Source organism: Pan paniscus, chromosome 16 (genome assembly GCF_029289425.2).
Source record: "Pan paniscus chromosome 16, NHGRI_mPanPan1-v2.0_pri, whole genome shotgun sequence".
Taxonomy (NCBI): domain Eukaryota; kingdom Metazoa; phylum Chordata; class Mammalia; order Primates; family Hominidae; genus Pan; species Pan paniscus.
Window position 1 is genome coordinate 8,349,275 of NC_073265.2, and position 26,050 is coordinate 8,375,324.

At 36.6% G+C, this 26,050-nt stretch overlaps 1 protein-coding gene across 5 annotated transcripts in view; it reads right to left on the minus strand.

Annotated features, from left to right (window-relative positions):
• The window catches only part of GABRA5 (gamma-aminobutyric acid type A receptor subunit alpha5), an 82,974-nt gene that overhangs the window by 21,081 nt on the left and 35,843 nt on the right, over positions 1 to 26,050 (minus strand). For all 5 annotated transcript variants that reach the window (XM_003828059.5, XM_034938410.3, XM_003828058.5 and 2 more), the window contains one exon: positions 13,156 to 13,238. In XM_003828059.5, the coding sequence (XP_003828107.3) occupies positions 13,156 to 13,238 (83 nt within the window). The remainder of the gene's footprint in view (positions 1 to 13,155; positions 13,239 to 26,050) is intronic.

Sequence of the window (26,050 nt, forward strand, 5' to 3'; positions counted from 1 at the left end):
TAATGAATCACTCCACAAATAAAATGAATGACATAATCTAAATATATTTTTTTCCTAAATAGTCTTGTTGTGTTTAAGTATTTGCTTCCGAATGGACACCATGCCATTATCTTTAAGGAATTTCCTTATGGACCGAGAAACATCCTTTTGTAAGCTGAGACTAATTTCAAGATTTGATGGAATTCTTAAGAGTAGAGATACCAATAACAGAAATGTCTGTTAATTCAGTTCTGCATTAGAGAAACTAGAGCATGTGGCTCATTAGAATAATGACACATATTGCATTCCTTTGTCTCCTAATAGCAGAGAACTGTTGAATTGAGTAATTTGAAACTCATTATACTATCACATTTAGCCTCTGCATGCTCAGATGCCAATGGTATAAGTGAACAAGTTGGCCAAGCATCTATTTTTAGTAAATCTAAAAGATGAAAGACAAGTAAGAAAAAAACTTTGTTGAATAGCAATTCTTCTCTTAGAATTATCATGTGCTGAGCTGAAATCATATAACTGAGGAAAGGTGACGTGTGTACAGTTTTCTAGCTCTTGGTCAACAGTTTACACACAATACATGACATATGAATAAAATCATTCTTATTGTTTTTCATAGTAATAATATTAACAGTAAATATAAATGAATGATCAACCTCTGAAGCAAATCATATCAATCTCAATAGCAGGCAGATATGCCGGGCGCAGTGGTGCACACATGTAATCCCAGCACTTTGAGAGGCCGAGGTGGGTGGATCACGAGGTCAGGAGTTCAAGACCAGGCTGCCCAACATAGTGAAACCCCAACTCTACTAAAAATACCACAAAAAAAAAAAAAAATTAGCTGGACATGGTGGCGGGCACCTGTAATCCTAGCTAGTTGGGAGGCTGAGGCAGGAGAATCCCTTGAACCTGGGAGGGGGAGGTTGCAGTGAGCAGAGATTGTGCCATTTCACTCCAGCCAGGGTGAGAGTGTGAGACTCTGTCTCAAAAAAGAAAAAAAAATAGCAGGCAGATAAAAATAAATTTGACATAAGAGTTCAAAATTCCTACTGAGTTCAAGGAGCACTTCTATTGGTTTTACTTCTTATATATAATATGAATCTTATTTTATTTGATTGAATATAGAAAGTGAAGAGCTTTCACTGAATGAGTATTTTAGCTTTGAGTGTGATAAATGATTTAACTGCAGTTGGTTCGTTGTTAAAGATGAAAATTTAGGAAATAATCAGGTCATCACGTAGTTTTCTTTACCAAAACTTACTTTTGTGCTACCTGCCCTGCTCACCAGTAGCATTACATCTGGGTATCACGTTGACTTGAACTTAACCAATGATCAAAAAAAAACATCTTTGACTTAGAGTGTTTTATTTTTGATCACATCAAAAGCACAATTTTCATATACAAAGAGTGGCATAATTTCAAGTTGTACAACTCCACTTCCTCTGAGGATATAAACAAGTAATTTTCTTTCAAAGACATCAATCAGTGATTCCCAAATGAAATGCCTCAGGGATCTTCAGAGGGTCCTTTGTTCTAAGTAATGATGTCCCCAGCCACCCCTTTCCATTATACTGGCCTCCTCAAATAAATGTATATCTTAATCTCTGTATATATCTAAAGATCATAGTTTGAAAAAGTTGAATTATTTCCATCTAACCTAACTTTTGGCTCATCACTTATAATTCCTCTTCTAATTCCAAAAATCTCTTTGGAATGATGGAAGTAATATAAAATGAAATTCTTGAAATTAAAACATTTTCTGCATCCAGGAATGGCAGAATGCCTGCTATTAGGTAACATCCATTATCTCTGGATGTTAGATGAAAAACTACTCCCTGAAAGCCCCGGAGAGACTCAAAGACAAGCAGAAATGGACAGGAGTTGCCATTTAGAGGAAAGAATGGCTTTTCACTTAAGAAGCTGTGGGTCAGCGCTGCAAGGCAGCTGATGCTCAGATAGGACCCCTCCGTCTCCCTTGCTTGAAGAACCTAAAGAAGAGCCTGGAGCTATTAAAGCAGCAGCTGGAGAGTGAGGTGCAAAATCCTAGAAGGAAAAGAACCACAAGGGAGGCCCACAGTGATGTATACAGATGTACATAATCTCTCCCCAGATCTCTAACTCGCCCCTCAATTATGCATATGCATGCGGGGAGCATAAGCCTATACCAGCCCAACTCCAGCGCGAGAACCACCTGTGTTTCAGGGCTTGCCTGCCACAAGGAAGACAGAGCTGGGAGTTCACACTCAGCCAAGTTAACTGGCTTAAAAACAAATAAATAAAAATGAACACTTTAAATTTAACAGAATCCAGAGCCTGTACAATATAACCATAAAATATCCAGGAGACAATTCAAAATTATTATACGTAAAAGAAACAAAAAAAAAGGACCTGTGCTCAAGAGAAAACGCAATCAGTGCAGACTAATCCCAATAGGATTCAGATGATGGATTTAGCATCTAAGAATTTCAAAGTAGCTATTATAAATATGCTTAAGAATACAAAAGAGAATATGTAATGCTTTATAATAAAAAATTGCTGTAATAAAAAACTAACAGTAAATCCTAGTAGAGAAATTGAAACTTTAAAAGAATCCAATACAAATGCTAAACCTGATACATATTGTATACTGAATAACGAATTTATTGTTTAGGCTTAAGAACAGGTTGGAAATGACTGAAGAAGTAGTCAGTGAACTTGAGGCACTAAATATAAATTATCCAATATAAAAAATATAGAGGCAAGACAATGGTTAAAAACATGAGCACACCCCTAGTGATCCATGGGATTATACCAAAAGGTGTAGTACATGTAATTAGAACCTCAGATAAAAAAGAGAAAGAAGATGAGAAAGAAAAAAAAAATTAGAAGAAATAATGGTCAAAATGCCTCAAATTTGGTGAAAGACAAATTTAGATTCAAGAGGCTCAGAAAACCACAAGTATAAATTAAAATGAAAACAAATCTAGGGGGATTGCCACTTTCAGAAAGATGAAAATGCATTTTCCTCTATTCCTCCCACTAAAAATAAATATCATATATTTATATTTATAAATAAAAGTGCATATTATACATAAAATAAATGTAGGAAAAATCTGAATGATAGAAAGAAGCAGGCAGATAGGTCTTGGAACCGAAGGGATGGCCTAGTGGTGACTGTCTGGTTTTCTTCCTGTCTTACACATCCCAGGTTTGGAGCTAAAGAAGCTGGCAACTTGGAAACACCAACGGGCACAAACAGACAAAAACTGATGCCTGTGCGATCTAGCCACAGGACCAGAAAGGGTGCAACCTAGTAGGACAAGAAACTTTTTAGACACTGGCCACTGTACTCCAACCAAGCATCCCCCCAAAAAACGTGGCCCTGCCCTATTCCAGGCTAGCAAATGCTGAACAGACAGCTAAGACTTCTGCCCTCACCAGGTGCCCAACCCACTGATGGAGTGACACCAGAGAAGGCCACAGACTAAGGGGGCCAGGATGTTGATTCCTGCCAAGCTGCAATGAGGCCCGTCCCCTAATGGTAGTAAAAGCCATGTGGGAAGCCTGGAGTTTCATCTAGACCAGGAGGGGCAACTCCCTCTTGCTCTTTATGGGAGTCACGTCAGAGGATTAGTAGATGTTCCAAACTTTCTCCACCACTTGGCAGTAATGAGGCCATGCATATGGTGTCAGTGAAAGCTATGTGGAAAGTGACAAATCACCTCAGCTCCTCCCATCTAGGGAACTATCAGTAGAGGCCTAGCATGGATCTGGAAGTCCTGTACACACTAGCATTAACAAGGAATTCCAGGAACTCTTGTATCAATAGAGGCTAAGCTGGAACCTGATTTCTACCCTGACCCAGTGGTAATGAGGCTGTACCACACCTTCCCCTGACAAAGCAGTGAGAAAAAAAAAAAAAAAAAAAGCCTTGTATTATAATATACAGAATATCCAGGTTATGATAGAAAATTATTCGTCAAACCAAGAATGAGGGAGATGAAACTCAATAAAAACAAATCAATAGATGCCAAAGCAGAGATGACAGAGATCAGAATTACTGGACAAAGGTGTTTTTAAAGCAGCCATTGTAAAATGATGCAGCGACCAAGTACAAACATGCTGGTAACAAACTTTTAAAAAACTGAAAGTCTCAACACAGAACAGAAGCTATAGAAAAAAAAAATAGAAGTTTTAGAATTAAAAAATAAAATATCCATGATAAAAAGTTCCTTAGAGGAACAAAATAAGATGGAGGGGAAAAAGGAAAGAATCAGTGAATTGAAGACAGAACAACAGAAATTGTCCAATCTGTAAAACAGAAAGAAAGTAGATGAAAATGACAGTGTAACAAAAGAGCTGAGATCCATGTCTTGGAGGTCAGGGAAGAACAGAAACAGGCTGGGCCAGAAAGAGTGTTCAAAGAATTAATTCATAAAACTTCCCAAACTTGACCAAAACCTACAGAAACAAGCAAGCACACCAGAAAGGTTATTGGTGTAGACCAATAAACCTATAAATATCATACGCCTACACCAATAAACATCATAGTCAAACTTCTGAACACTAAAAACAAAGAAAAAAAAGTCTTTAAGGTAACAAGACAGAAATGAGACCTTACCTATAAAGAAAAAAAATTTGAAAGACAGATTTCTCACCAGAAACCTGGAGGCAAGAAGGAAGTGGCACATTTTTCAAGTGCCAAAAGAACTGTCAAAGCTTAATCCCATATCCAGTGAAATATCCTTCAGTAATCAAGGGCAGAAGTCAAGACATTCTTAGATGAATAAAAACTAAGAGAACTTATTGCCAGCACACCTACCCTGAAATAATGGCTAGAGAAAGTTTGCTTAACAGAAAGATAACCATAAAAGAATGAATCTTGGAACACTGAGAAGGAAAAAAGAACACAGTAAGTAAAAATATGGATAAATATAATAAAATTTCCTTTGTCTATTGAGTTTTCAAAATTAAGTTTGATGGTTCAAGCAAAAATTGCAACACTCTCTGATGTGGTTTAAGATGTATGTAGAGGAAATATTTAAGACAACTGTGTTATGATTAGGGAAAGGTAAAGGGACATAAAGGGAGGTAAGGTTTTCATATTTCACTTGAACTGGCAAAATGAGTATCCAGCAGAAAGTGATAAATTTTGTATATATAAAGTAACACTGGCCAAGCACAGTGGCTCATGCCTATAATCCCAGAACTTTGGGAAGCTGAGTCTAGAGGATTGCATTAGGCAAAGAGTTTGAGGCTGCAGTGTGCTATGATCACCCCATTGCACTCCAGCCTGGGCAACAAAGCAAGATCTTGTCTCTTTAATTAATTAGTTAATTAAGTAAGTAACACCTAGAAGAACCACTGAAAAAGCTATACAGCAATGTACTCATGATAACATTATAAATAAATCAAAATGGAATAGTAAAAAATGTCCACAGTGAGACAGACAAAAGAAAACAAAGAAATAAAAACACAGAAAAAGCAGAAAGCCAAAGAAATGGCAGACTTAAGCCTTAACATTTCATTAGTTACATTAAATATAAAGAGTGTAAATATATCAATTAAAAGATAAATATTGGGAAAGTAAATTTAAAAATCTGAGCTATGCTATTTATAAGAAACTCACTTTTTATCTAATGATATATAGAGGCTGAAAGTAAAAACATGAAAAAATATTTATCATTCAAATATTAATCAAAAGAAAGCAAGACTGGCCACATTGATATCAAGTTATGTGGACTTCAAAGCAGAGAAAAATTTCCAGAGACAGAGAGAAATATTAAATAGTGAAGACAAACAATTATATATGTGTATGCACCAAATAATACAGCTAAAAAATATGTGTAACAAAAATTGATTTACTTGAAAGTGGAAATAGACAAATAGACAATTATAGCTGAAGATTTCAGTGCCCCTTTATTAACAACTGATCCACAACAATGAGACAGAAAATCATCAAGGATAGAGGTGAAGTCAGCACCATCATAATCAAGATAATATAATCAAAATTTGTAGACAATCCACCCAGCAACCACAAAATGCACATACTTTTCAGATGTTCACAGAATAAATATCAAGTAGGCCATATTGTGCATAAAACAATGCTCACAAATTTAAAAGAATTGTAATTATACAGAGGGCATTCTCTGGATATGGTGGAATTAAACTAGAAGTCAATGACAGAAAGATAACAGAAAAATCTACAAACAGTTGGAAACTAAATAACATATATCTAAATAATACGTGGGTCAAAGGGAAAGTCTTAAGGGAAATTTAGAAATACATTTAATGGAATGAAAGGAAAATACAATGACTAAAAATTTGAGCAAAACAGCTAAGGCAGTGCTATAGAAACATTTATAGCATTAAATGAGTACACTAGAAGGGAAAAAAGTCTCAAATCAATAACCTAAGTTCCCACCTTGAGAATCTACAAAAAAGAAATGCGAACTAAATGCAAAGTAAGCAAAAGAAAGAAAATAAAAAGATGAAAGCAGAAATCAGTGAAATAAAAAATAGAAAAGCAATAGAGAAATCAATGAAACAAAGAGCTACAAATAATAAGATCAATAAAATTGAAAAACCTCTATCAATCTTGCTGAGAGAGTAACACAAATTACCAACATCAGAAATAAGAGATATCACTACAGACACTGCAGACATCAAGACAGTAATATAACAACTATGAACAACTCTACACAAATTTAATATAACTTAGATAAAATAAACCAATTTCTCAAAAAGCGCAATTTACCCAAACTCACCTAATAAGAAGTACATAGTTCAAATAGTCTTAAATACTAAGAAAATTTAAATCATAAATATCTCCCTAAACAGTTACCTTCAAGCCCTGGTGGTTTCAGTGAAGAATTGTAACAAACATCTTAAATAATCAACACCTATTCTATACAGTATTTTCTAGAAAATAAAAAAGGTGGGAATACTTCCTACTTTATGAAGCCAAGATTACCCTGGCACCAAAACAAAAGATATTATAAAAAATGAATATATATGCAAAAACTCATTTACAAAATATTATCAAATTGAATTCAACAATATATAAAAATAATTATATGTGATAACCAAACAGAGTTTATTCCAGGGCTGCAAGGCAGGAATGTAACCCACCATTTTAACTGGCTAAAGAAAACTCACATGATTATATCAACTAATGCAGAAAACGCAGAAAGACAGCTTCTCTGAGGGCTATCTGAAGAACCGATTTCAGTCTTGCTTGTCTCTGAGTGCTAGTGGGATCCAGCAGACCCTAGATGCCTAGGAGCTGCTTAGAATAAAGAAAGTGAGTTTGACTAGCACCAAGGTTGGAGAGGTCCCCAGAATCTCTGGCAAAGGTGGACTGGTGAAGGTCTTTCCCTGTACAATGCCAGTTTATGAAGATTGGGAGAGGTGAATGTTTTATTTAATGTGCACACCAAATACAGAATATAAAGAAATGAGGAACAGGGATATATGTTCCATAAAATGAAAGAAGACAAATCTTCAGAAACTGAGCCTAATGAAATGGAGTTATATAATTTATCTGACAGAGAATTCAAAATAACCATCATAGAGATACTTACTGAAAACAATATATGAACAAAGTGAATTTTCAATAAAAAGACAGAAAATATTTTTAAATTACCAGAAAGAAATCACGGAGTTAAAGAATACAATAACAGAACTGAAAAATTCCTCAGAGGGATTCAACAGCAGACTAGATCAAGTAGAAGGAAAGATCAATGAATTCAAAAATAGATCACTGGAAATTATTCAGTCAGAGGAGCAAGAAGAAGAATGAAGAAGAGAAAAGAAAGCTTAAGAGACTTATGGGACACCATCAAGTGACTAATATGTATACTGAGTTTCAAAAGGAGAAGAGAGAGAGAAAGAACAACAACAACAACAACAACAAAAGCTTATTTAAAGAAATAATGGCTGAAAATTTCCAAACCTGGGAAAGGAAATGGAGAAACAGATCTAGGAAGTACAGAGGATTCCAAATAAGGCAAACCCAGAATCCACACCAAGACACATTAAATAAATTGTCAAAAGTCAAAGAAAGAATTTTCAAAGCTGCCAGAGAGAAGCCAGTTGTTATAAATAGTCATGTCATAAGATTATGAATGGATTTTTTTATCAGAAACCTTGCAGGACAGCAGGGAATGATAAAACACATTCAAAGTGCTGAAAAAAAAGTATACCTGGCAGAACTCTCCCTCAAAAATGAAGGCAAGACAAAAACTTTTCCAGAAAAACAAAAGCAGAAAGTATACAAAACCACTAGACCTGACTTGCAAGAAATACTAAAGAGAGTTTTTCAAGTTGAAAGAATGCTAAATAGCAACACAATAGCATAAGAAAGTATAAAACTTGTTGGGAAAGGTAAATACACAGACAAATAAAGAATACTGTATTATTGTAACAGTGATGAATGTCACTTTTAATTCTCGTATAAAAGTCAAAAGGCAAAAGTATTAGAAATAATTACAACTAAAAATGTTAATGATGCACAATATAAATGGATGTAAATAAGTGTGTGGGAAATAGTAGTAAGGTGTAGTCTTTATATGTAATTGATGTTAAGATATTATCATAAGATAGTGTTATACGTTTAAGATATTTTATATAAGCTACACTGTAACCACGAAGATAATAACTATAGAAGTTACAGAAGAGAAAGGAATCAAAGCATATCAATACAAAAAAAATAATGAAGCACAAAGACAGCAGGAGAGTTAAAGAGGAGCAATAGATAAAAGACAAATAGAAACAATTACCAAAATGCCAATAGTGAATCCTTCCCAATCAGTATTTACTTTAAATGTAAATGAATTAAACTCCTCAATCAAAAGACACAAGAGAGTTTGAATGGATAAGAAAACAAGATACAACTCTTTTTTTGTGTGTTTTTTGTTTCTTGAGACAGGGTGTTACACTATTGCCTAGGCTGGAGTGCAGTGGGGTAAATATGGCTCACCTCAGCCTCTGCCTCCTAGGTTTAGGTGATCCTTCTGCCTCATCCTCCCAAATAGCTGTGACTACAGGCATGCACCACCATGTCCAGCTAATTTAAAACTTTTTTTTTTTTTGTAGAGATGGTGTTTTCCCACATTGCCCAGGCTGGTCTTGAACTCCTGGGCTCAAGCAATCCACTCACCTCAGCCTCCCAAAGTACTGGGATTACACAACTCTATTTCATCTACAAGAAACTCACAGTAGATTTAAGGACACACATAGACTGAAAATGAAGGGATGGAAAAGGGTATCTCATGATAAAGGGCCATGAAAAGAGAGCAGGGATGGCTATATTTACATAAGACAAAATAAATTTAAGTTAAAAACTGTCACAAGAGATAAAGAAGAACAATATGTAATGATAAAAAGATTGATTCACCAGAGAGATATAACAATTACAAGTAAATATGCACCCAACATAAGAACAACTGAAAATATAATGCAAACATTGACAGAACTGAAGGGAGAAACAGCAGTGCAATAATAGTAGGAGATTTCAATACCTCTCTCTCAGTTATGGATAAAACAACCAGATAGAACATCAACAAAGAGGTACAGTGGGCTGGAACAACACCAGACATACATAAAACATTTCACCTGCAGCAGAATACACATTTTTCTAAAGCACACACAGAACATTCACATTTTATGTCACAAAACAAATGTAATCAATTTAAGAAGACAGAAATTTCCTACCACATGGAATGAAACCAGAAATCCACAGCAGAAGAAAAACTAGAAAATTCATACATATGTGGAAATTACACAACACACATTTGTACAACCAATGGGCCAAAGAAGAAATCAAAGGGGAACTTAGAAGATACCTTGAAACAGATAAAAATGAAAACGCAGCATATCAAAACTTATGGCATCTAAGAAAAGCAGCACCAAGAGGAAAATTTATAAACAACCTAACTCCTTCAGGAATTAGAAAAAGAAGCACAAACTAGTCTAAATGTAGTAGAGGGAGGAAAATAATAAATATTAGAGCAGAAATAAACAAAGTAGGGAATCTAAAAACAATAAAAACGAATCAGAGAATCAGCAAAGAGTTTGTCCCTTGAAAAAAAATAAAACTGACAAACTTTTATGTAGATTCAGAAAAAAAGGAAAGTCAAATAAATTAGAAATAAAAGGAGACATTGCAACTGATGCCACAGAAATAAAAAGATTTGTAAAAGACAACAATGAACAATTATATGCCAATAAAATGAATAATCTAGAAGAAATTGGTAAATTCCTAGATACACACAACCTACTAAGACTGAATCACGAAGAAATAGGAAGTCTAAATAGATCAATAACTAGTAAGAAAGTTGAATCTATAATCAAAAACCTCCCAACAAAGAAAAGCCCAGGACCAGATAGTTCACTAGTGAATTCTACCAAACATTTAAGGAAGAATTAATGCCAATCCTTCTCAAACTCTTCAAAAAAAACTAAAGAGGAACAAAGACTCAAACTTATGAGTCCTGCATTACTCTCATATGAAAAGTGGTCAAAAATATTCCAAGAAAAGAAAACAAGAGGCCAATGTCCTTGATGAATATAGATGCCAAACTCCTCAATAAAGTATCAACAAACTGAATTCAGCAACACATTAAGAGATTCGTATCCAAGCAGAATTTATCTCTGGGATGCAAAGAAGGTCCAACACATGAAAATCAATTAATGTAATACATCACATTAAGAGAATGAAAAACAAAAACCATTTGATCATCTCAGTAGATGCAGAAGAAGTGTTTGACAAAATTCCACACCCTTTCATGATAAAAATTCTTGATACACAAGGAATAGCAGAAAATTACCTCAATATGATAAATGCCACATATGAAAATCCCACAGTGAATTGCATAGTCAATGGTGAAAAACTGACAACTTTTTCTCTAGCATCAGGGACAAAGCAAAGATACCCACCCACCATTACCACCTCTATTCAGTACAATACTTTAGGACCTAGCCAGAACGATTCAACAAGAAAAGGAAATAAAAGGCATCCAAATCATAAAGGAAGAAGTGAAACTCTCCCTATCTATAGATGACATCATCTTACATACAGAAAACCCAAAAAACTCCACCAAAAGACTTTTAGAACTAATCAATAAATTCATTAAAGTTTCACAATACAAAATCAACATCAAAAATCAGTTCCATTTCTATATATTAACAATGAACTATCTGAAAAAGAAATTAGAAAAACAATCCCACTTATTATAGCATCAAAAAGAACAAAATACTTATTAATAAACTTAACCAAGGAGATGAAAAATCTATACACTGAAAACTACAAAATAGTGATGAAATAAATTAAAGAAAACACAAACAAATGGAAAGACGCCACTCGTTCATGGATGAAAAACTTAATATTATTAAAATGTCCACACTACCCAAGTGATCTTTAGATTCAATACAATGCCCATCAAAATTCCAGCAGCAGTTTTTATAGAAATAGAAAAAACAATGTTTAAAATCATATGAAATAACAAAAAAACCCAAATATCCAAAACAATCTTGGGAAAAAAGAGAGCTGGAGGCATTACATGTCCTGACTCCAAAATATGTTACAAAGCCACAGCAATTAAAACAGTATGGCACAGGCATAAAGGTTGACATAGAGAACAATGGAACAAAATAGAAGGTCCAGAAATCAATCTATGCATATACAGTCAACTGATCTTTGACAAGAGTGCCAAGAATACGAAAATGAGGAAAAGATAATCTCTTCAACAAGTGGTGTTTCTTTTTAAAGAGGAAAGGAAAATAACTGAAACAATAAGTGTAAAAAAATTAATACTTGGAGAAATAAATACTTCAGGAATATTTTTAAACATTCTAATTGTCACAGTAAGGAAAATGGAATACATTTTCCAGTAAGACACAGAACTTTTCAACTTGGATATATAATAAAACAAGAAACAGACAAAAAAGGAGTAGAAAGATATCCCTGGCAAGAATTAAAGAAGAAACTGGTGTGGCAATATTAATATTTGACAAAACTTAGTTCTATAGGCATTACATGGTGAAAGAGAGATGATTTATAGTGATGAGACATGCATCCTGTCAAGAAGCTATAAATATAATGAACTTTTATGGTAATGATGATGATGGGCATTTATTGAACACTTTAACTGGTGTTACTCTGCCAGTTTCAAACATATTATAACAGCCCTCATCTATTTTACAAATGAGGAAAGAGGCTCAGAGAGTCTAATTAACTTGCCCACAGTTACTCAGCAGAGGAGTGGGATAGCCAGGATTCAAACCCACACAGTTTTCATGCTTCATCTCAAGGAGAACATTCTGCTTTCAAAGTGAAAACTTCATATAGCATGTGCACAAGTGAAGAGTAGAAAGAAAGATGGAAACTAGATCAGTTTCAAGTCTGCTCCCAATAGCTCACATGTGGGGATGATGCTGAAACAAGTGTAACAAAATTTAATACTTGGAGAAATAAATATTTCAAGAATATTTTTAAACATTCTAATTGTCACAGTAAAGAAAATGGATTACATTTTCCTGTAAGACACAGAACTTTTCAACTGTCTCAACTGTCAATTCCTCTGTCTGGAATGGCTGGAATCCAGGAATTCCTATTAGAATTGTATAAGTGTATACCTACAGTATTGTGATATGAATAATTTGTTTATTTGTTCAAGCAACACATATTTCCTAAAATGCTGAGTGTTGTGGGTGAGCACTGACTATGAACATGACAGATGAGGCTGTTGCTCTTATGGAACATTCTAGAAGAAGTGAGTCAACACAGCAATGATTACAGCACAATAAAAAATATCACTGGCTGAGTACTGGGTACTGGTCACCTTTGACCAGGTGACCTGTAATCTGAGATGCAAAAACAAAAAAGAACTGCCCGGTTGAGATCTGAGGAGAAACACCCCCAGAGGGGCACATTCCAGATTGTTCAGTGATGTCACTGGCATTGTCATAGTTTATCCTAATCTGTGATGTATGGCAGGTGTTAATGACCCCATTTTGCAGACAAGAAAGCTAGTCTGGGGAGAACAATACACTCTCCACGCTTCTTAAACAGACTGCATCCTATTGTGCTTATGTATATGCAGAACCTAAATTCTTCTGAATAAATGTGGAATTGATCCCCAAAGTATATGTCCAAGGCTCTTACTTGTGAAAATAACTTACAGCTGCCAAATTTCAGAGGGCAAGCGTGTGCATCCATCGGGAAGTCCTCAAGCTGCATGGGGCACTCTGCAGAGATGGTCAAGCTGAAAAATAAAAGATGAAGACCTTTGAACGACTCTCTCACTCTAGCCATTCACTGAGCCACCATCGTGTCCCAGAAAGCCATATTAAGTACTTTTAAAAATTAATGTCTCTTATGAGATTATCTGAACTATCCCCACCAAATTATGTAAGTTTGTGTTGTAGGTGAATATCATTCAGAAATAAGGCTTAAATCAAATCTACTCAGCAGTTCGGTGGCTTAGGGTGTGTACCTATACATATATTACTGCTTGTAAAGCAATTTAAGATGCCTTTAAAAGTTATTTATTCTTTGTTTCCTATCCCTTATTGAGCATTATCATAAAACTTTCCTTGACGGGACTGAAAACATGCATTTTCTAAAATAGCTTATAAGCTCAAAAAATATAAATGTAGAATAAATGCACATATATTCGTAGAATATGGGAAAATACAGAAAAAGTTGAAGTAATACAATTACAAATATCCACTATTTCACTTATAACTTCACGTGGTACATTTAGTGCAGAGTTTTCCTACACGCCCAAATTTTGACCGGAACCTGGCTATAACCATTGTGTAATGGGCCAATATGAAACTGTATAGTAAGTGAACCTGTAATATCATAACAATCTTCTGGTACACCCTAATTATTATTTTTTAATCCAGGCCTAGTCTTCCAAATTATAATATCACCGAGCACTACCACTGTCACTGGTAACTACAATAATGATGGTAACAAGAGCTGGCATGTCTGTGCCAGGCAGCCTGTGAGGGATTCTACCTGCATTGACTCATCTCACCCTAACAGCACGGGGAGATCTGGTGCTATAACCATCTCAGTTTACAAAGAAGAAAAGTGAGGTGCGGATATTAAGGAATTCGGGGCCTAGAATGCAGAGCTGCTCAGTGGTGGAGCCATGACAATAACAATCACCCAGGCTGCCTTGCCCTGGTTGCAGAGGTCCCTGAAAGGCACCACCACAGGCGGCATAGGCAGGGCTCTGTTGTGTAGGAAGCCAGTGCACTCCCAGAGCTGCCACACCGTGGTGCTCTCATTTCTCTACCACCTTTGCCAATTACGGATGGTTCTAAATTTTATTAATGAGCCTATCTTCTGTTCGTTAGTTTTTCTTTCCATTATTTAAAATAAATGAAATTACATACAATGAAAGATGAAGATACAAAACGTTCAACTTCAAGTGCATGTTATAATTCTATTTTTAGAGCAAATAATAATTCAAGGTTACATTAGTGCTATTGTTCATTCCTTGTTATATAAGACTGAATGTCGCTGGTTAGCCTAGGGTGAGAATCAAAACATAAACATCCATTTTTGCTTTTACTACTTCCTTCTGTGAAAATAGATTAACCTTTTGCTGTTAAATTGGTCACATAATTCACACGGTAATTGCAGACTGAGTAGTCAATGTATGTATTTTCTGAATGAAACTAAAATACATGTCAGTGGAAGGGAGGTCTGTCCATCAAAGATAGGAAATCTTCTGTTGCCACAACTTTTGATGGTAGGTTTCCCCAAAGATGGAGTGACTCACAGAGGCTTGTGTGTGTAGATGACCTAGAACACAACACAAAAGTCTCACATTCAGGCAAGGAGAGGATTTTTTTTTTTTTTTTTTTTGAGACAGAGTCTTGCTCTGTTGCCCAGGCTGGAGTGCAGTGGCGCAATCTTGCCACACCACAATCTCCACTCCCGGGTTCAAGCAATTCTCCTGCCTCAGCCTCCTGAGTAGCTGGGATTATAGACGCCTGACACCACACCTGGCTAATTTTTGTATTTTTAGTAGAAATCATGGTTTCACCATGTTGGCCAGGCTGGTCTCAAACTCCTGACCTCAGGTGATCTGCCAGCCTCGACTTCCCAAGGTGCTGGGATTACAGGCGTGAGCCACTGCATCTGGCTGGGAGAGGAATTTTTAAATGATTTTCCACACATATTCACAGAATAAGAAGATAATTATAAACATCGACCACTTCACTTACGATTTCACCTTCATTTAGCCCTGAGTTTTTCTACATGTACATATATTTTCTTTTCATTCTTGGTATATAAAAGTCAGTCTTGTTTATACCTAGCATTAGAACAGAAGTACTCCCCCCATCACCAAAATCTTTATATAATCATGACATTGAAAGGTTAAATATTTGATTCTAGCATCCATGTGTATGTGTGTGTTTCTGTCTGTATGTGTAAATTATCAATTAGCTGTTGCTGGACTTTTATATTATTTTACCTGATAAATAACCTGCAATTGACCTCTTCAATCATAAATTATGAAAAAGGGCTGTTATTAGAGACTATGAAATTGGTAAGGTAAATAAAGAAAAAACTTATTGGAATTAGGAAAATTAGAACTTTTTAAAAAGTCACCTATAAGGATGGCATTCAGCCAACACAAAGGAAAACAGGTTACTTTATATGGTTGTTAGCAAATTTAAGCAATTTGTCAAGTGATGCAGTACTGGAACAGAGAATCTCAACGGGTCAGATGTGTTCTTGAAGACAAAATCACAATGATCTGAAAATATCTAGAATTTCCTTAAGAAGGAAGACTTTAGTCAGGAAATAGGAAGTATATACAAAGCTGTAAGATTAGATCCATAGCAATAAATGTGAAGACGAGCACATGAGGAAACAGCACTGTGGGAGTTTAGAGAACACTTCTGATCAGGAGAGGCATGCTTTGCGCTCGCCTGTGGCCTTGGCTGTAACAGGAACACGCGGGGCTCACACGGGAGCAGTCTGAGGTGGGATGGAGGGGAGGGCGTTTCAAGTGACCTGACTGTCTTAGCCCAGCTGTGCTACTGAAGACCTCAACCAGCAGCCCTGGCTTTACTCTTTGAGTCTTCTGACAAAGATGCTAACAACACTATAACCCCACACAGTCTATGCCATCGTCAGGGTGGATATGGAGATGGTCATCTTCTCTCCAGACACTGCCATGTCTGCCAGACCCCGGCAGGCACTCAGTTTCCCACTGGGTCTGGAAGCAGCCTAGAAGTCAGTCTACGGGCTGAATTCCTGACAACTTGGAGAGTCTGAGTTACCCCCAACCCCTTGCTCTGTGCTGGCATCCAGCTCCAATCCACCAGGCCATTGCAGGCACCAGACGTGACGTTTCTGTTGCATGCACCTACTCTCAGAGCAGACCCCAGGGAAACCTCATCCCAAAGGCCTCGTGAGGCACTCTGCCAGCTCCTGGTTCATTCCTCCTCCTTTCCTGGGCAACACCGTGTGTTTATAAAAGGGACCAGAGCCGCTCCTTCTGCCACGGTGGGCTTCATTCTAGCTGTTTGGCCCTGAGAACTGTCCACCTTCCGAAAATTACTGCACTGACAATGTTGAAAGATGGCATTCTGACAAGGAATGCACACCAAGGAGCTGGCTTTTAGCATATTGCAGGAGTGTGTGTGTTTGTGTGTGTGTGTGTGTGCATGCAGCAAGGGTGGGGGCAGGGAGGGTACACAAACACAGGTGGACAGCATTTAGCTGGATCTAAAAAAAGGACACTTTTAAAGAAAAAATAACTCCAGTAAAAATGTAAAAAAGACAGTTTTTCTACAATTACCATCTCAATAAATGCTATTATTAGAGCCTTGTGACTTCTCCCAATTTTATAGAGCCCCTTAGAATTAGAATTCTAAACCTCAGGAAAGTATACTTCATCTATGATAGTGTCTCTCCTCTAACATATGAATGTATTATTCAGATAAATCTCTCAATAAGAACTGTTTCAGCCTCAGTCAGGAAATAAATTTAAATTTTCGATCCCTCTAAACATTTCAAAAATGGCCTATGCTTTTATAATACTCAAAAAGTATCTCTAAGTGAAAGAAAGCCTTCTATTCATGGGGCTCTTGAAATGTGGAATGCTTTGATGTGGAACCAGCCGCCTCCACACAGAGCTGAGATCAAGGCCTCTGTGGAGTGGGTGACTGTCATAACGCAAGAGAGACAGCTAGGTCATCTGCTTGAAACCCTCACTTTTTCGATAAAGAAAATCAAGCCCAAAAGGTTAAGAAACTTGACTGTGGAAAGACTTCACTGAATTACTGGAAGACCCAGGAATCCAGTATTTTTCCAAAGGTCCAATTTCTGTTTTACTTCCAATTTCTGTTAAGACATTCAAGCATTCACTTATTGAAGCATAATGTCCCATTTTTGAAGAACATCTTGATTTTAGGATAAGGAAATGGGATTTTTTTTTTTTGACGGAGTCTCGTTCTGTCGCCCAGGCTGGAGTGCAGTGGCATGATCTTGGCTCACTGCAACCTCCACCTCCCAGGTTCAAGCTATTTTCCTGCCCCAGCCTCCAGAGTAGCTGGGATTACAGGTGTCCACAACCACGCCCACCTAATTTTTGTATTTTTAGTAGAGACAGGCTTTCACCATGTTGGCTAGACTGGTCTCAAACTCCTGACCTTGTGATCCACCTGCCTCGGCCTCCCAAAGTGCTGGGATTACAGGTGTGAGCCACCACGCCCGGTCGGGCATTTTTATAATTTAAGATAATTGCTTCAACTTGGATTTATGTCATCGTAATTGAGGGCTTAGGGTCCTAAACTCAAGAAAGAGCTCTCTGCTTGGTCAGGAGCAGCTGATGGGTGAAGAGTGCTTTATGACGGGTAAAATGGCCAAATTCTAGAGTAGCTTTGCTATTAACTAATTGTGTGACCTTTGCAAAACTGCCTAACCAATCTGGTCCAGTCTTCTTGTGTGAAAAAAAAGAAAAAAAAAACATTTATTTCATTCTCTGAAATAAATAATTGATAGGTATAAAAAGGGTAAAAAGGCTTTGGCTATTACCAGTTCAATGACAATGAGGTGATTAAAGAAAGTCTCCAAAATTCTACTAAAATCTTCTTCAAATCAAAGCCTTCCTCATTCTTGTGGAAATCCTGCATCAATGCAGTAGGTGTGACAGTGGCAGGCAAAATAACAGCACTGCAAATATGTCCATGTGCCAATGCACAAAACCCCAAACCTGTGAGTATGCTACCTCACTCAGCAAAAGGGCTTTGCAGATGTGATTCATTTAAGGATCTTGGGATGGAGAGATAATCCTGGATTCTCCATGTGAGCCCAATACAATCACAAAGGTCCTTCTAAGAGGGAGACAAGAGTGTCAGATTCAGAGAAAAACATGTGATGAGGAAGCAGAGGTCGGTGCAAAGTTGCCAAGAGTCTAAGAATACAAGTGTCCTCTAGAAACCGGAAGAGGCAAGAAACAGCCTCTCCCCTAGAGCGTACAAAAGAAATGCAATCCTGCCAACAGCTTGACTGTAGCCTCCTGGGACCCTTTTGGAATTACAAGACAATAACTTTGTTGTGTTTTAAGCCAAAATTTGTATTTCCTATTGATGCTATGACAAAATGGTGGTCTCCAAAGATGTCCATGTCCCAACCCTTCCTACCTGTCAATATGTTTCCCTTATAGCAAAAAGGACTTTTCAGATGTGGTGAATTTAAAGCTTTAGAGATGGGAGGTTTTCCTGGGTTATCAGGGTGGGACAAATGTCATCATGAGGTCACGTAGAAGAGGAAAATGGGAGTGTCAGGATCAGAGCAGGAAATCCGATGGCGGAAGTGGAAGCAAGAGTGACGCAGGGCCATGAACCAAGGAATCTGGCCCCTCCAGAAGCTGGGAGAGGCAAGGACACAGATTGTCCCCTAGAGAAGCCAGAAGAGAGGCCATCCTGCCCACAGCTGCATTTCAGACACACAAGACCCATTCCAGACTTCTGGTCTCCAGTGATGTGAGAGAATAAATTTGTGTTGAAAAGCCAATAACTATGTAGTAATTTGTTAAGCAGCAACAGGAAACTCATACAAGTCTAATGACCAGCAGTTATTGTGCCAAAGAGCAGCCCCATGCATATTTTGCAATCATTTTCACAAAGGTGACAAATAAATTTAGTAATATTAGCCAATTTGTAAGTAGCTCACATCATGTTCACTGTAGTGAAAATTCAGACTTTGATAATGAAATAGACATCTCATGTGAGGCATCCTAGCTGGGTCAGTTATTGAACAGCATGCCGTGCCTCAGCTGGAATTACTGGAAACATGACCTCCCTGTGAAGATGCTACCAGTGACTCTCAGGCAATACAGGAATTTATTTAGGGACCCTTGAAATTCAGTATCAGCACAGTATCTAAAGGTTGATGCTACAGAAAAGAAATAAGGCTTAATTTCATCATGATCTTTGTCTAGTCCTGAGAGGCCTTGTAAAAAACACACCAATGCTTAACTTAGAAAACTTTCTACGCACCAGAGCTGTGCCCATCGGAAAGCCTGCAGGGTTTGGAGACACAGGGTTTGGCATTCTGCAGCTGGCATGACGGCAGGCAATATTCTTCTATTGGGCTGCAGCCTGACTCTGGTGCCTCTGGTGTACTCATAGCTACAAGTCTGTGCAGGGCTTATTCAGTACGCCAGTAGGGATGCTGCTGGTGAATTTTCACTCTACACCTGAGTCACATCCTTAGCAAGGATGGAAGAGGAGATTCACATCATGCACACGGAGCATAGTTTGTGCTATGAGTGGGGCGTCTTGGAAAGGAAACCCAGCTGTAAGGATTACAGGCCTGTTTCCCTATAACTGACTCAAATCAAGATTAGCAAATGAAGATATACTGATCCAAATATTCAGTTAAAAAGAACTGGCATACATATGCATGCATACAAATGTATAAATACATACATACATATATATTTAATAAGTTACTGATGCTAGCAATACAGGTAGCCTGTTTCTCCTTCAGAAACTTTCCCATGAGCCCTGCCTGATGCCCAAATCCTGCCTGGCTAGACTTTTCTCCTCTGTACTACTGCGCTCATAAAAATAACTCCAAATTTGTTTACTAAAGAATGCACGGATGGATTTGTTTTATTATATGCAGTCAGTATCATGATGTACCATATGTGTTATTTGTATACCTGTAGTTAGGCATTGCTTGATTTTCTAGGAACCTAACTTCAGCTTACAATAATATTTCAAGGAAAAATGTGTTCTGAAGCTCAGTCAACTATATGAAAACTGAACTTTTGGAACAGAAACGTTGGTAAGTCAGGATCAGAGTATGTCGGAACCCAAAGGCCATTGCCAGGTTCAGCAATTCCCTCGCCTTTTTTTCTGACTGTGACGTGTGTACTGGTCCCATTCTGTGATGGTTGTAGATCCACTGCAGTTGTGTTTGATCCAGACAAGAACTGCAGACCTAGTTTCTTTCAGTGCCTGGCCATTGTGATTGTCCTGGTTAGCCAACCTCCTAAGGATCTTTACCTTAGCACTAAGTCTGACCCCGTCAAATCCAAAGCAAGATTTTGCCTGTCATAAGAAATAGATGAGACATCAAGTCCTGCTGTGGGGCAGGAATGGAGAGTAGGCAGCAGAAAGCTAGAAGAATAAAGTGTACATTGACCTATTTTATACATAATAGAATTTAAACTCAGTGAAGGGCAAGCTTGTAAAAATCAACTTAGGGTATTACTGAAATTTTAAAGTCTTTCAAATAAGAATACACTAAAATGATCCACGCTTTGGTTTATATTACTGTAGAGTTCCTTGCTTTAAAATATCTGCTATTGAGATAACAAAGTGTCTCCTTTTTAAAAATAGATCCAAATTATACGGCTTACTTTGAGTTTGAATTACAGATTTCATGAATTATTTTAAGGCTAATGGATTTCTTTTGTATCCCTGAATGTAGTAAGGAGGTACATGAGACCAACCATCAGAATTATACTGGGCTAAAACTTCTCACTGTGCTTTGCACTATTAGGATCCTCATTCCTCTTTGGCCACTGAAAAGAAGATGTCAGCAATTCCTATTTATGTTGGGAAAACCATCGTAAGTTTGATAATTTTGAGATGTTAGTATATTTCTTATCCAAAAGAGATATAAAGTATATTGATCTATTTTGATTAACATAGCTGTTGCTTTTTTCTAACGCTCATGTTTCTCAGGAGGACATTGTAATAATTGACGTGAAATGGAATTATTTTTGTTTAATTTGTTATGTGCGTCTACACACTCCATAATAAATCTTTGTAACAGATCAAATGTAGGAAAATACACATAAGCCTGAATGATTTTTTAAAAATACTACAAAAGAGAAACAGCACAAATCCACAAAAAAGGTTCTTTCTCACAATAAAATTCAAAGTTTAACTTTAAGAAATTAAAGCATTTATTTCATCATAAAGCTAGGAAAGAAGAGGCTGAGGAAAGGTATACGTAATGAACAAGGGCTGTAAAGCTCCCACTTATACCAGGAAATCTAAGAGGTCACGTGCATGCCCAGGGCTGGACACATACTAAAAAAATACCTAAAAAGACTCAAAGTTTTCATGTCTGGCTGACCTTCAAACTCCACACAAGAAGAAAGCAAAGTTACAGCAATGTTGTAAACTATCTGGCTAGGCACTGAAAGAGTGTTTTAACATGCACACAGACCCTATCTGCAAAGACAGAGAGAGGCTTTTATTGTTTTGGTTTTTAAATTTTGGTTTCAGGCATTAAAAATATCTCTGTCAAATCATTAGTTGACCAATGAACTAAGGGAAGAGTGGCCCTGTAGAACAAACAATACAGATTTCACAATATTAGCTCAAAAACTCACCAAACAAGCAAACAACAATAATCACAACAGGCATAAACAAACAAACAAACAAAAACCACTATGGACATGGGAGAATATAACATCCAGGGTCACCACATTATAATAATCAAAATATCCTGTTTTCAAGAAAAAAATAAAATACATCAAAGAAACAATGGCCTGTTCAAAGGGAAAAATAAATGAATGAAAACTGTCTCTGAGGACACACAGACATTAGACTTACTAGAAAACATGTTAAATCAACTGTCTTAAATATCAAAGATCTAAAAGAAATAAGAAAATAAAGGAAACCTGGAGAACAATGTCTCAACAAATAGAGAATATAAATAAAAAGAAGTTATAAAAAGAACCCAAAAAATTCTGGAGGTGAAAAAAAACAACAACTGAAGTAAAGAATTCACTAGAGGGTTTCAACAGCAGATTGTTCAGGTAGAAGAAAGATTAAGATTCAGCAAATTTGAAGATAAGTCAAATGAAATTATCCATTCTGAGGAGCAGAAAGAAAAAAAATGAAGAAAAATGAACAGAGTCTAACAGACTAACAAGACACCATCAACAGTATCAAATTATACATAATGGGAATCCCAGAACAAGAGAAAAAGAAGAAAGGGACAGAAAGAATATTTGAAAAAAATTATGGCTGAAAATGTCCCAAATTTTATGAAGGAAAAGAAACTCAATGAACTTCCAGTAGTATAAATTTAAGAGATCCAGACTGAGCTGCATTATAATCAGACTTTCAAAAGCCAAAGATGAGAGAATCTTTAGAGCAGCAAGAGAGAAGAAACTTATGCACAAGGGATCCTAAGTAACATAAATAGGTGATTTCTATCAGAAACCATGGAAGCCCAGAGATGGTGGGAGGAAATACTAAATGTGCTGAAAGAAAAAAAAAACTTGTCAACCAAGAATTCTATTTCCAACAAAATGATCCTTCAAAATGAAGAAGAAATTATGATATTCCAGATAAACAGCCACTGAGGGAGCATTCCAAAATCAATTAATGTACCCTTCATGTTAAAACTCTCTAGAAACTATGTACTGAAGGAACATACCTTAAAATAATAAGAGCCATCTATGACAAATCCACAGTCAACATCACTCTGAATGGGCAAAAGCTCGAAGAATTCTCCTTGAAAACTGGCACAAGACAAAAATGCCCTCTCTCATCACTCCTATTCGATATAGTACTGGAAGTCCTGGCTAGAGCAATCAGGCAAGATAAAGAAATAAAGGACATCCTAATAGGAAGCAAGGAAGTCAAACTATCCCTGTTTGCAGATGACATGATCCTACATCTAGAAAACCCCATAGTCTCAGCCCAAAAGCACCTTCAGCTGATAAATAACAAAGTTTCAGGATACAAAATCAACATAAAAAATCAGTAGCATTCCTATACATCAGGAACAGCCAAGCCAAGAGCCAAATCAGGAATGTAATCCCATTCACGATTACCACAAAAAGAATGAAATACCTAGGAATACAGCTCACCCAGGAGGTGAAAGAGCTCTACAATGAGAACTATACAACACTGCTGAAAGAAATCAGAGATAATACAAACAAATGGAAAAACATTCCATGCTCATGGATAGGAAGAATTGATATCACTAAAATGGCCATACTGCTGAAAGCAATTTACAGATTCAATGCTATATCTTATCAACCTACCAATGACATTCTTCACAACAGTAGAAAAACTATTTTTAAAATTCATATGGAATCAAAAAAGAGCCTGAATAGCCAAGGCGACCCTAAGCAAAAAGAACAAAGCAGGAGACATCATTCTACCCAACTTCAAACTATACTACAGATGTACAGTAACCAAAACAGCATGGTACTGGTACAAAAATAGCTGCATAGATCAATGGAACAGTACAGAGACCCCAGAAATAAGGCCACACACCTACAACCATCTGATTTTCAATAAAACTGACAAAAATAAGCAATGGGAAAAGGACTCCCTATAAATGGTGCTGGGATAACTGATTAGCCATATGCAGAAGATTGAAACTGTACCCCTTTTTTACACCATATACTTAAAAGTATATTAAAGATGGATTAAATACTTAAAAGTAAAACCCAAAACTATAAAAACCCTACAAGACAACCTAGGCAATACCATTCTAGTCATAGGAATGGGCAATGATTTCATGATGAAGATAGCAAAAGCAACTGCAACAAAAAGCAAAAATGAACAAATGGGATCTAATTAAACTAAAGAGCTTCTGCACAGCAAAGGGAACTATCAACAGAGTAGGCAGACAACCTATAGAATGAGAGAAAATATCTGCAAAAGTCTAATATGCATCTGACAAAAGTCTAATATCCAGAATCTATAAGGAACTTAAACAAACTTACAAGAAAAAAAAACAAAACATCCTGTTAAAAAGTGAGCAAAGCACGTGAACAAACACTTTTCAAAAGAAGACATACATGCAGCCAATGAGTATATGAAAAAAAAGCTAAATATCACTGATCATTAGAGAAATGCAAATCAAAACCACAGTGAGATATCATCTCACACCAGTCAAATGGCTATTACTAAAAGGTCAAAAAATAACAGATGCTGGTGAGGTTGTGGAGAAAGGGGAATGCTTATACACTGTTGGCTGGAGTGTAAATTAGTTCAACCATTGTGGAAAGCAGTGGGGCAATTCCTCAAATACCTAGAGGCAGAAATATCACCGACCCAGCAATTCTGTTACTGAGTATATACTCAGAGGAATGTAAACCAGTCTATGATAAAGAGACATGCACACTTACATTCATTATAGCACGATTCACAATACAAAGACAAAGAACCAACCTAAATGCCCATCAAAGTTAGAATCGATGAAGAAAATGTGGTACATATACACCATGGAATACTATGCAGCCATAAAAAAGAAGATCATGTCCTTTGTGGGGACATGGATGGAGCTGGAGGTCATTATCCTTAGCAAACTGATACAGCAACAGAAAGCCAAATACCACATGTTCTCACTTATAAGTGGGAGCTAAATGATGAGAATACATGGATGCAATGAGGGGAACAGCAAACACTGGAGCCTTCTTGAGGGTGGAGGGTGGGATAAGGGAGAGGATCAGGAAAAATAACTATTGGCTACTAGGCTTAATACCAGGGTGACAAAATAATCTATAAACAAACCACTGTGACACAGTTTATCTATATAACAAACCTGCACATGTACCCCTGAACCTAATACAAAAGTTTTTAAAAAACAAAAATCAATTAATGTAATCCATTACATCAACAGGCTAAACAAGAAAAATCACATGTTCATATTAATAGATGCAGAAAAAGCACTTAACAAAATCTAATACCTGTTTATGACAAAAACTTTCAGTAAATTGGGAATAGGGGGGAACTTCCTCAACTTGATTTTTTAAAAATCTACCATAAACCTACAGCTAACATCATACTTAACAGTGAGAAATTAAAAGCTTTCTCACTAAGATCAGGAACAAGGCAAGGATGTCTACTCTCACTACCCTTTCCACATTATACTGAAAGTTCTAGCTAATGTAATAAGACAAGTAAAGGAAGTAAAATTTATATAGATTAAAGAAAAAAAGAAACAAAATTGCGCTTGAGCACAATTGAGCTTGAGCATGCTCGTCTATGTATAAAATCTGAAAGAATCAACAGCAGAAAAGTCCTGGAACTAATACATGAATAGAGTAAGCTTGCTGATACAAGGTCAATGTATGTAAGTCAATTATTTTATTATATATCTGCAATGAACAAATGAAATTTTAAAGACACAATACAAGTTACATTAGCACCCCAAAGTGAAATCTTTAGGTATAAATCTAACAAAATTAGTATATAATATTTAGGGGAAAAACAAGAAAACTCTAATAAAATAAATTAAAGAACAAAATGGAGATAAATTCCATGTTCATTCATAGGAATACTCAATATTGTCAAGATTTCAGTTCCTCTCAACTCAATCTACAGATGCTATGCAATGCCAATCAAAATTCAAGCACGTAGTTTGGTGGATATTAACAAACTGATTCTAATATTGATATGAAGAGGCAAAAGACCCAGAGTAGCCATAATGATATTGAGGGAAAAGAACAAAGTCAGAGGACATACACCACCCAATTCAAGACTTATAAAGCTATAGTAATCAAGACAGTGTAGAACTGGTGAAAGAATAGACAACTAGATAAATAGAAGA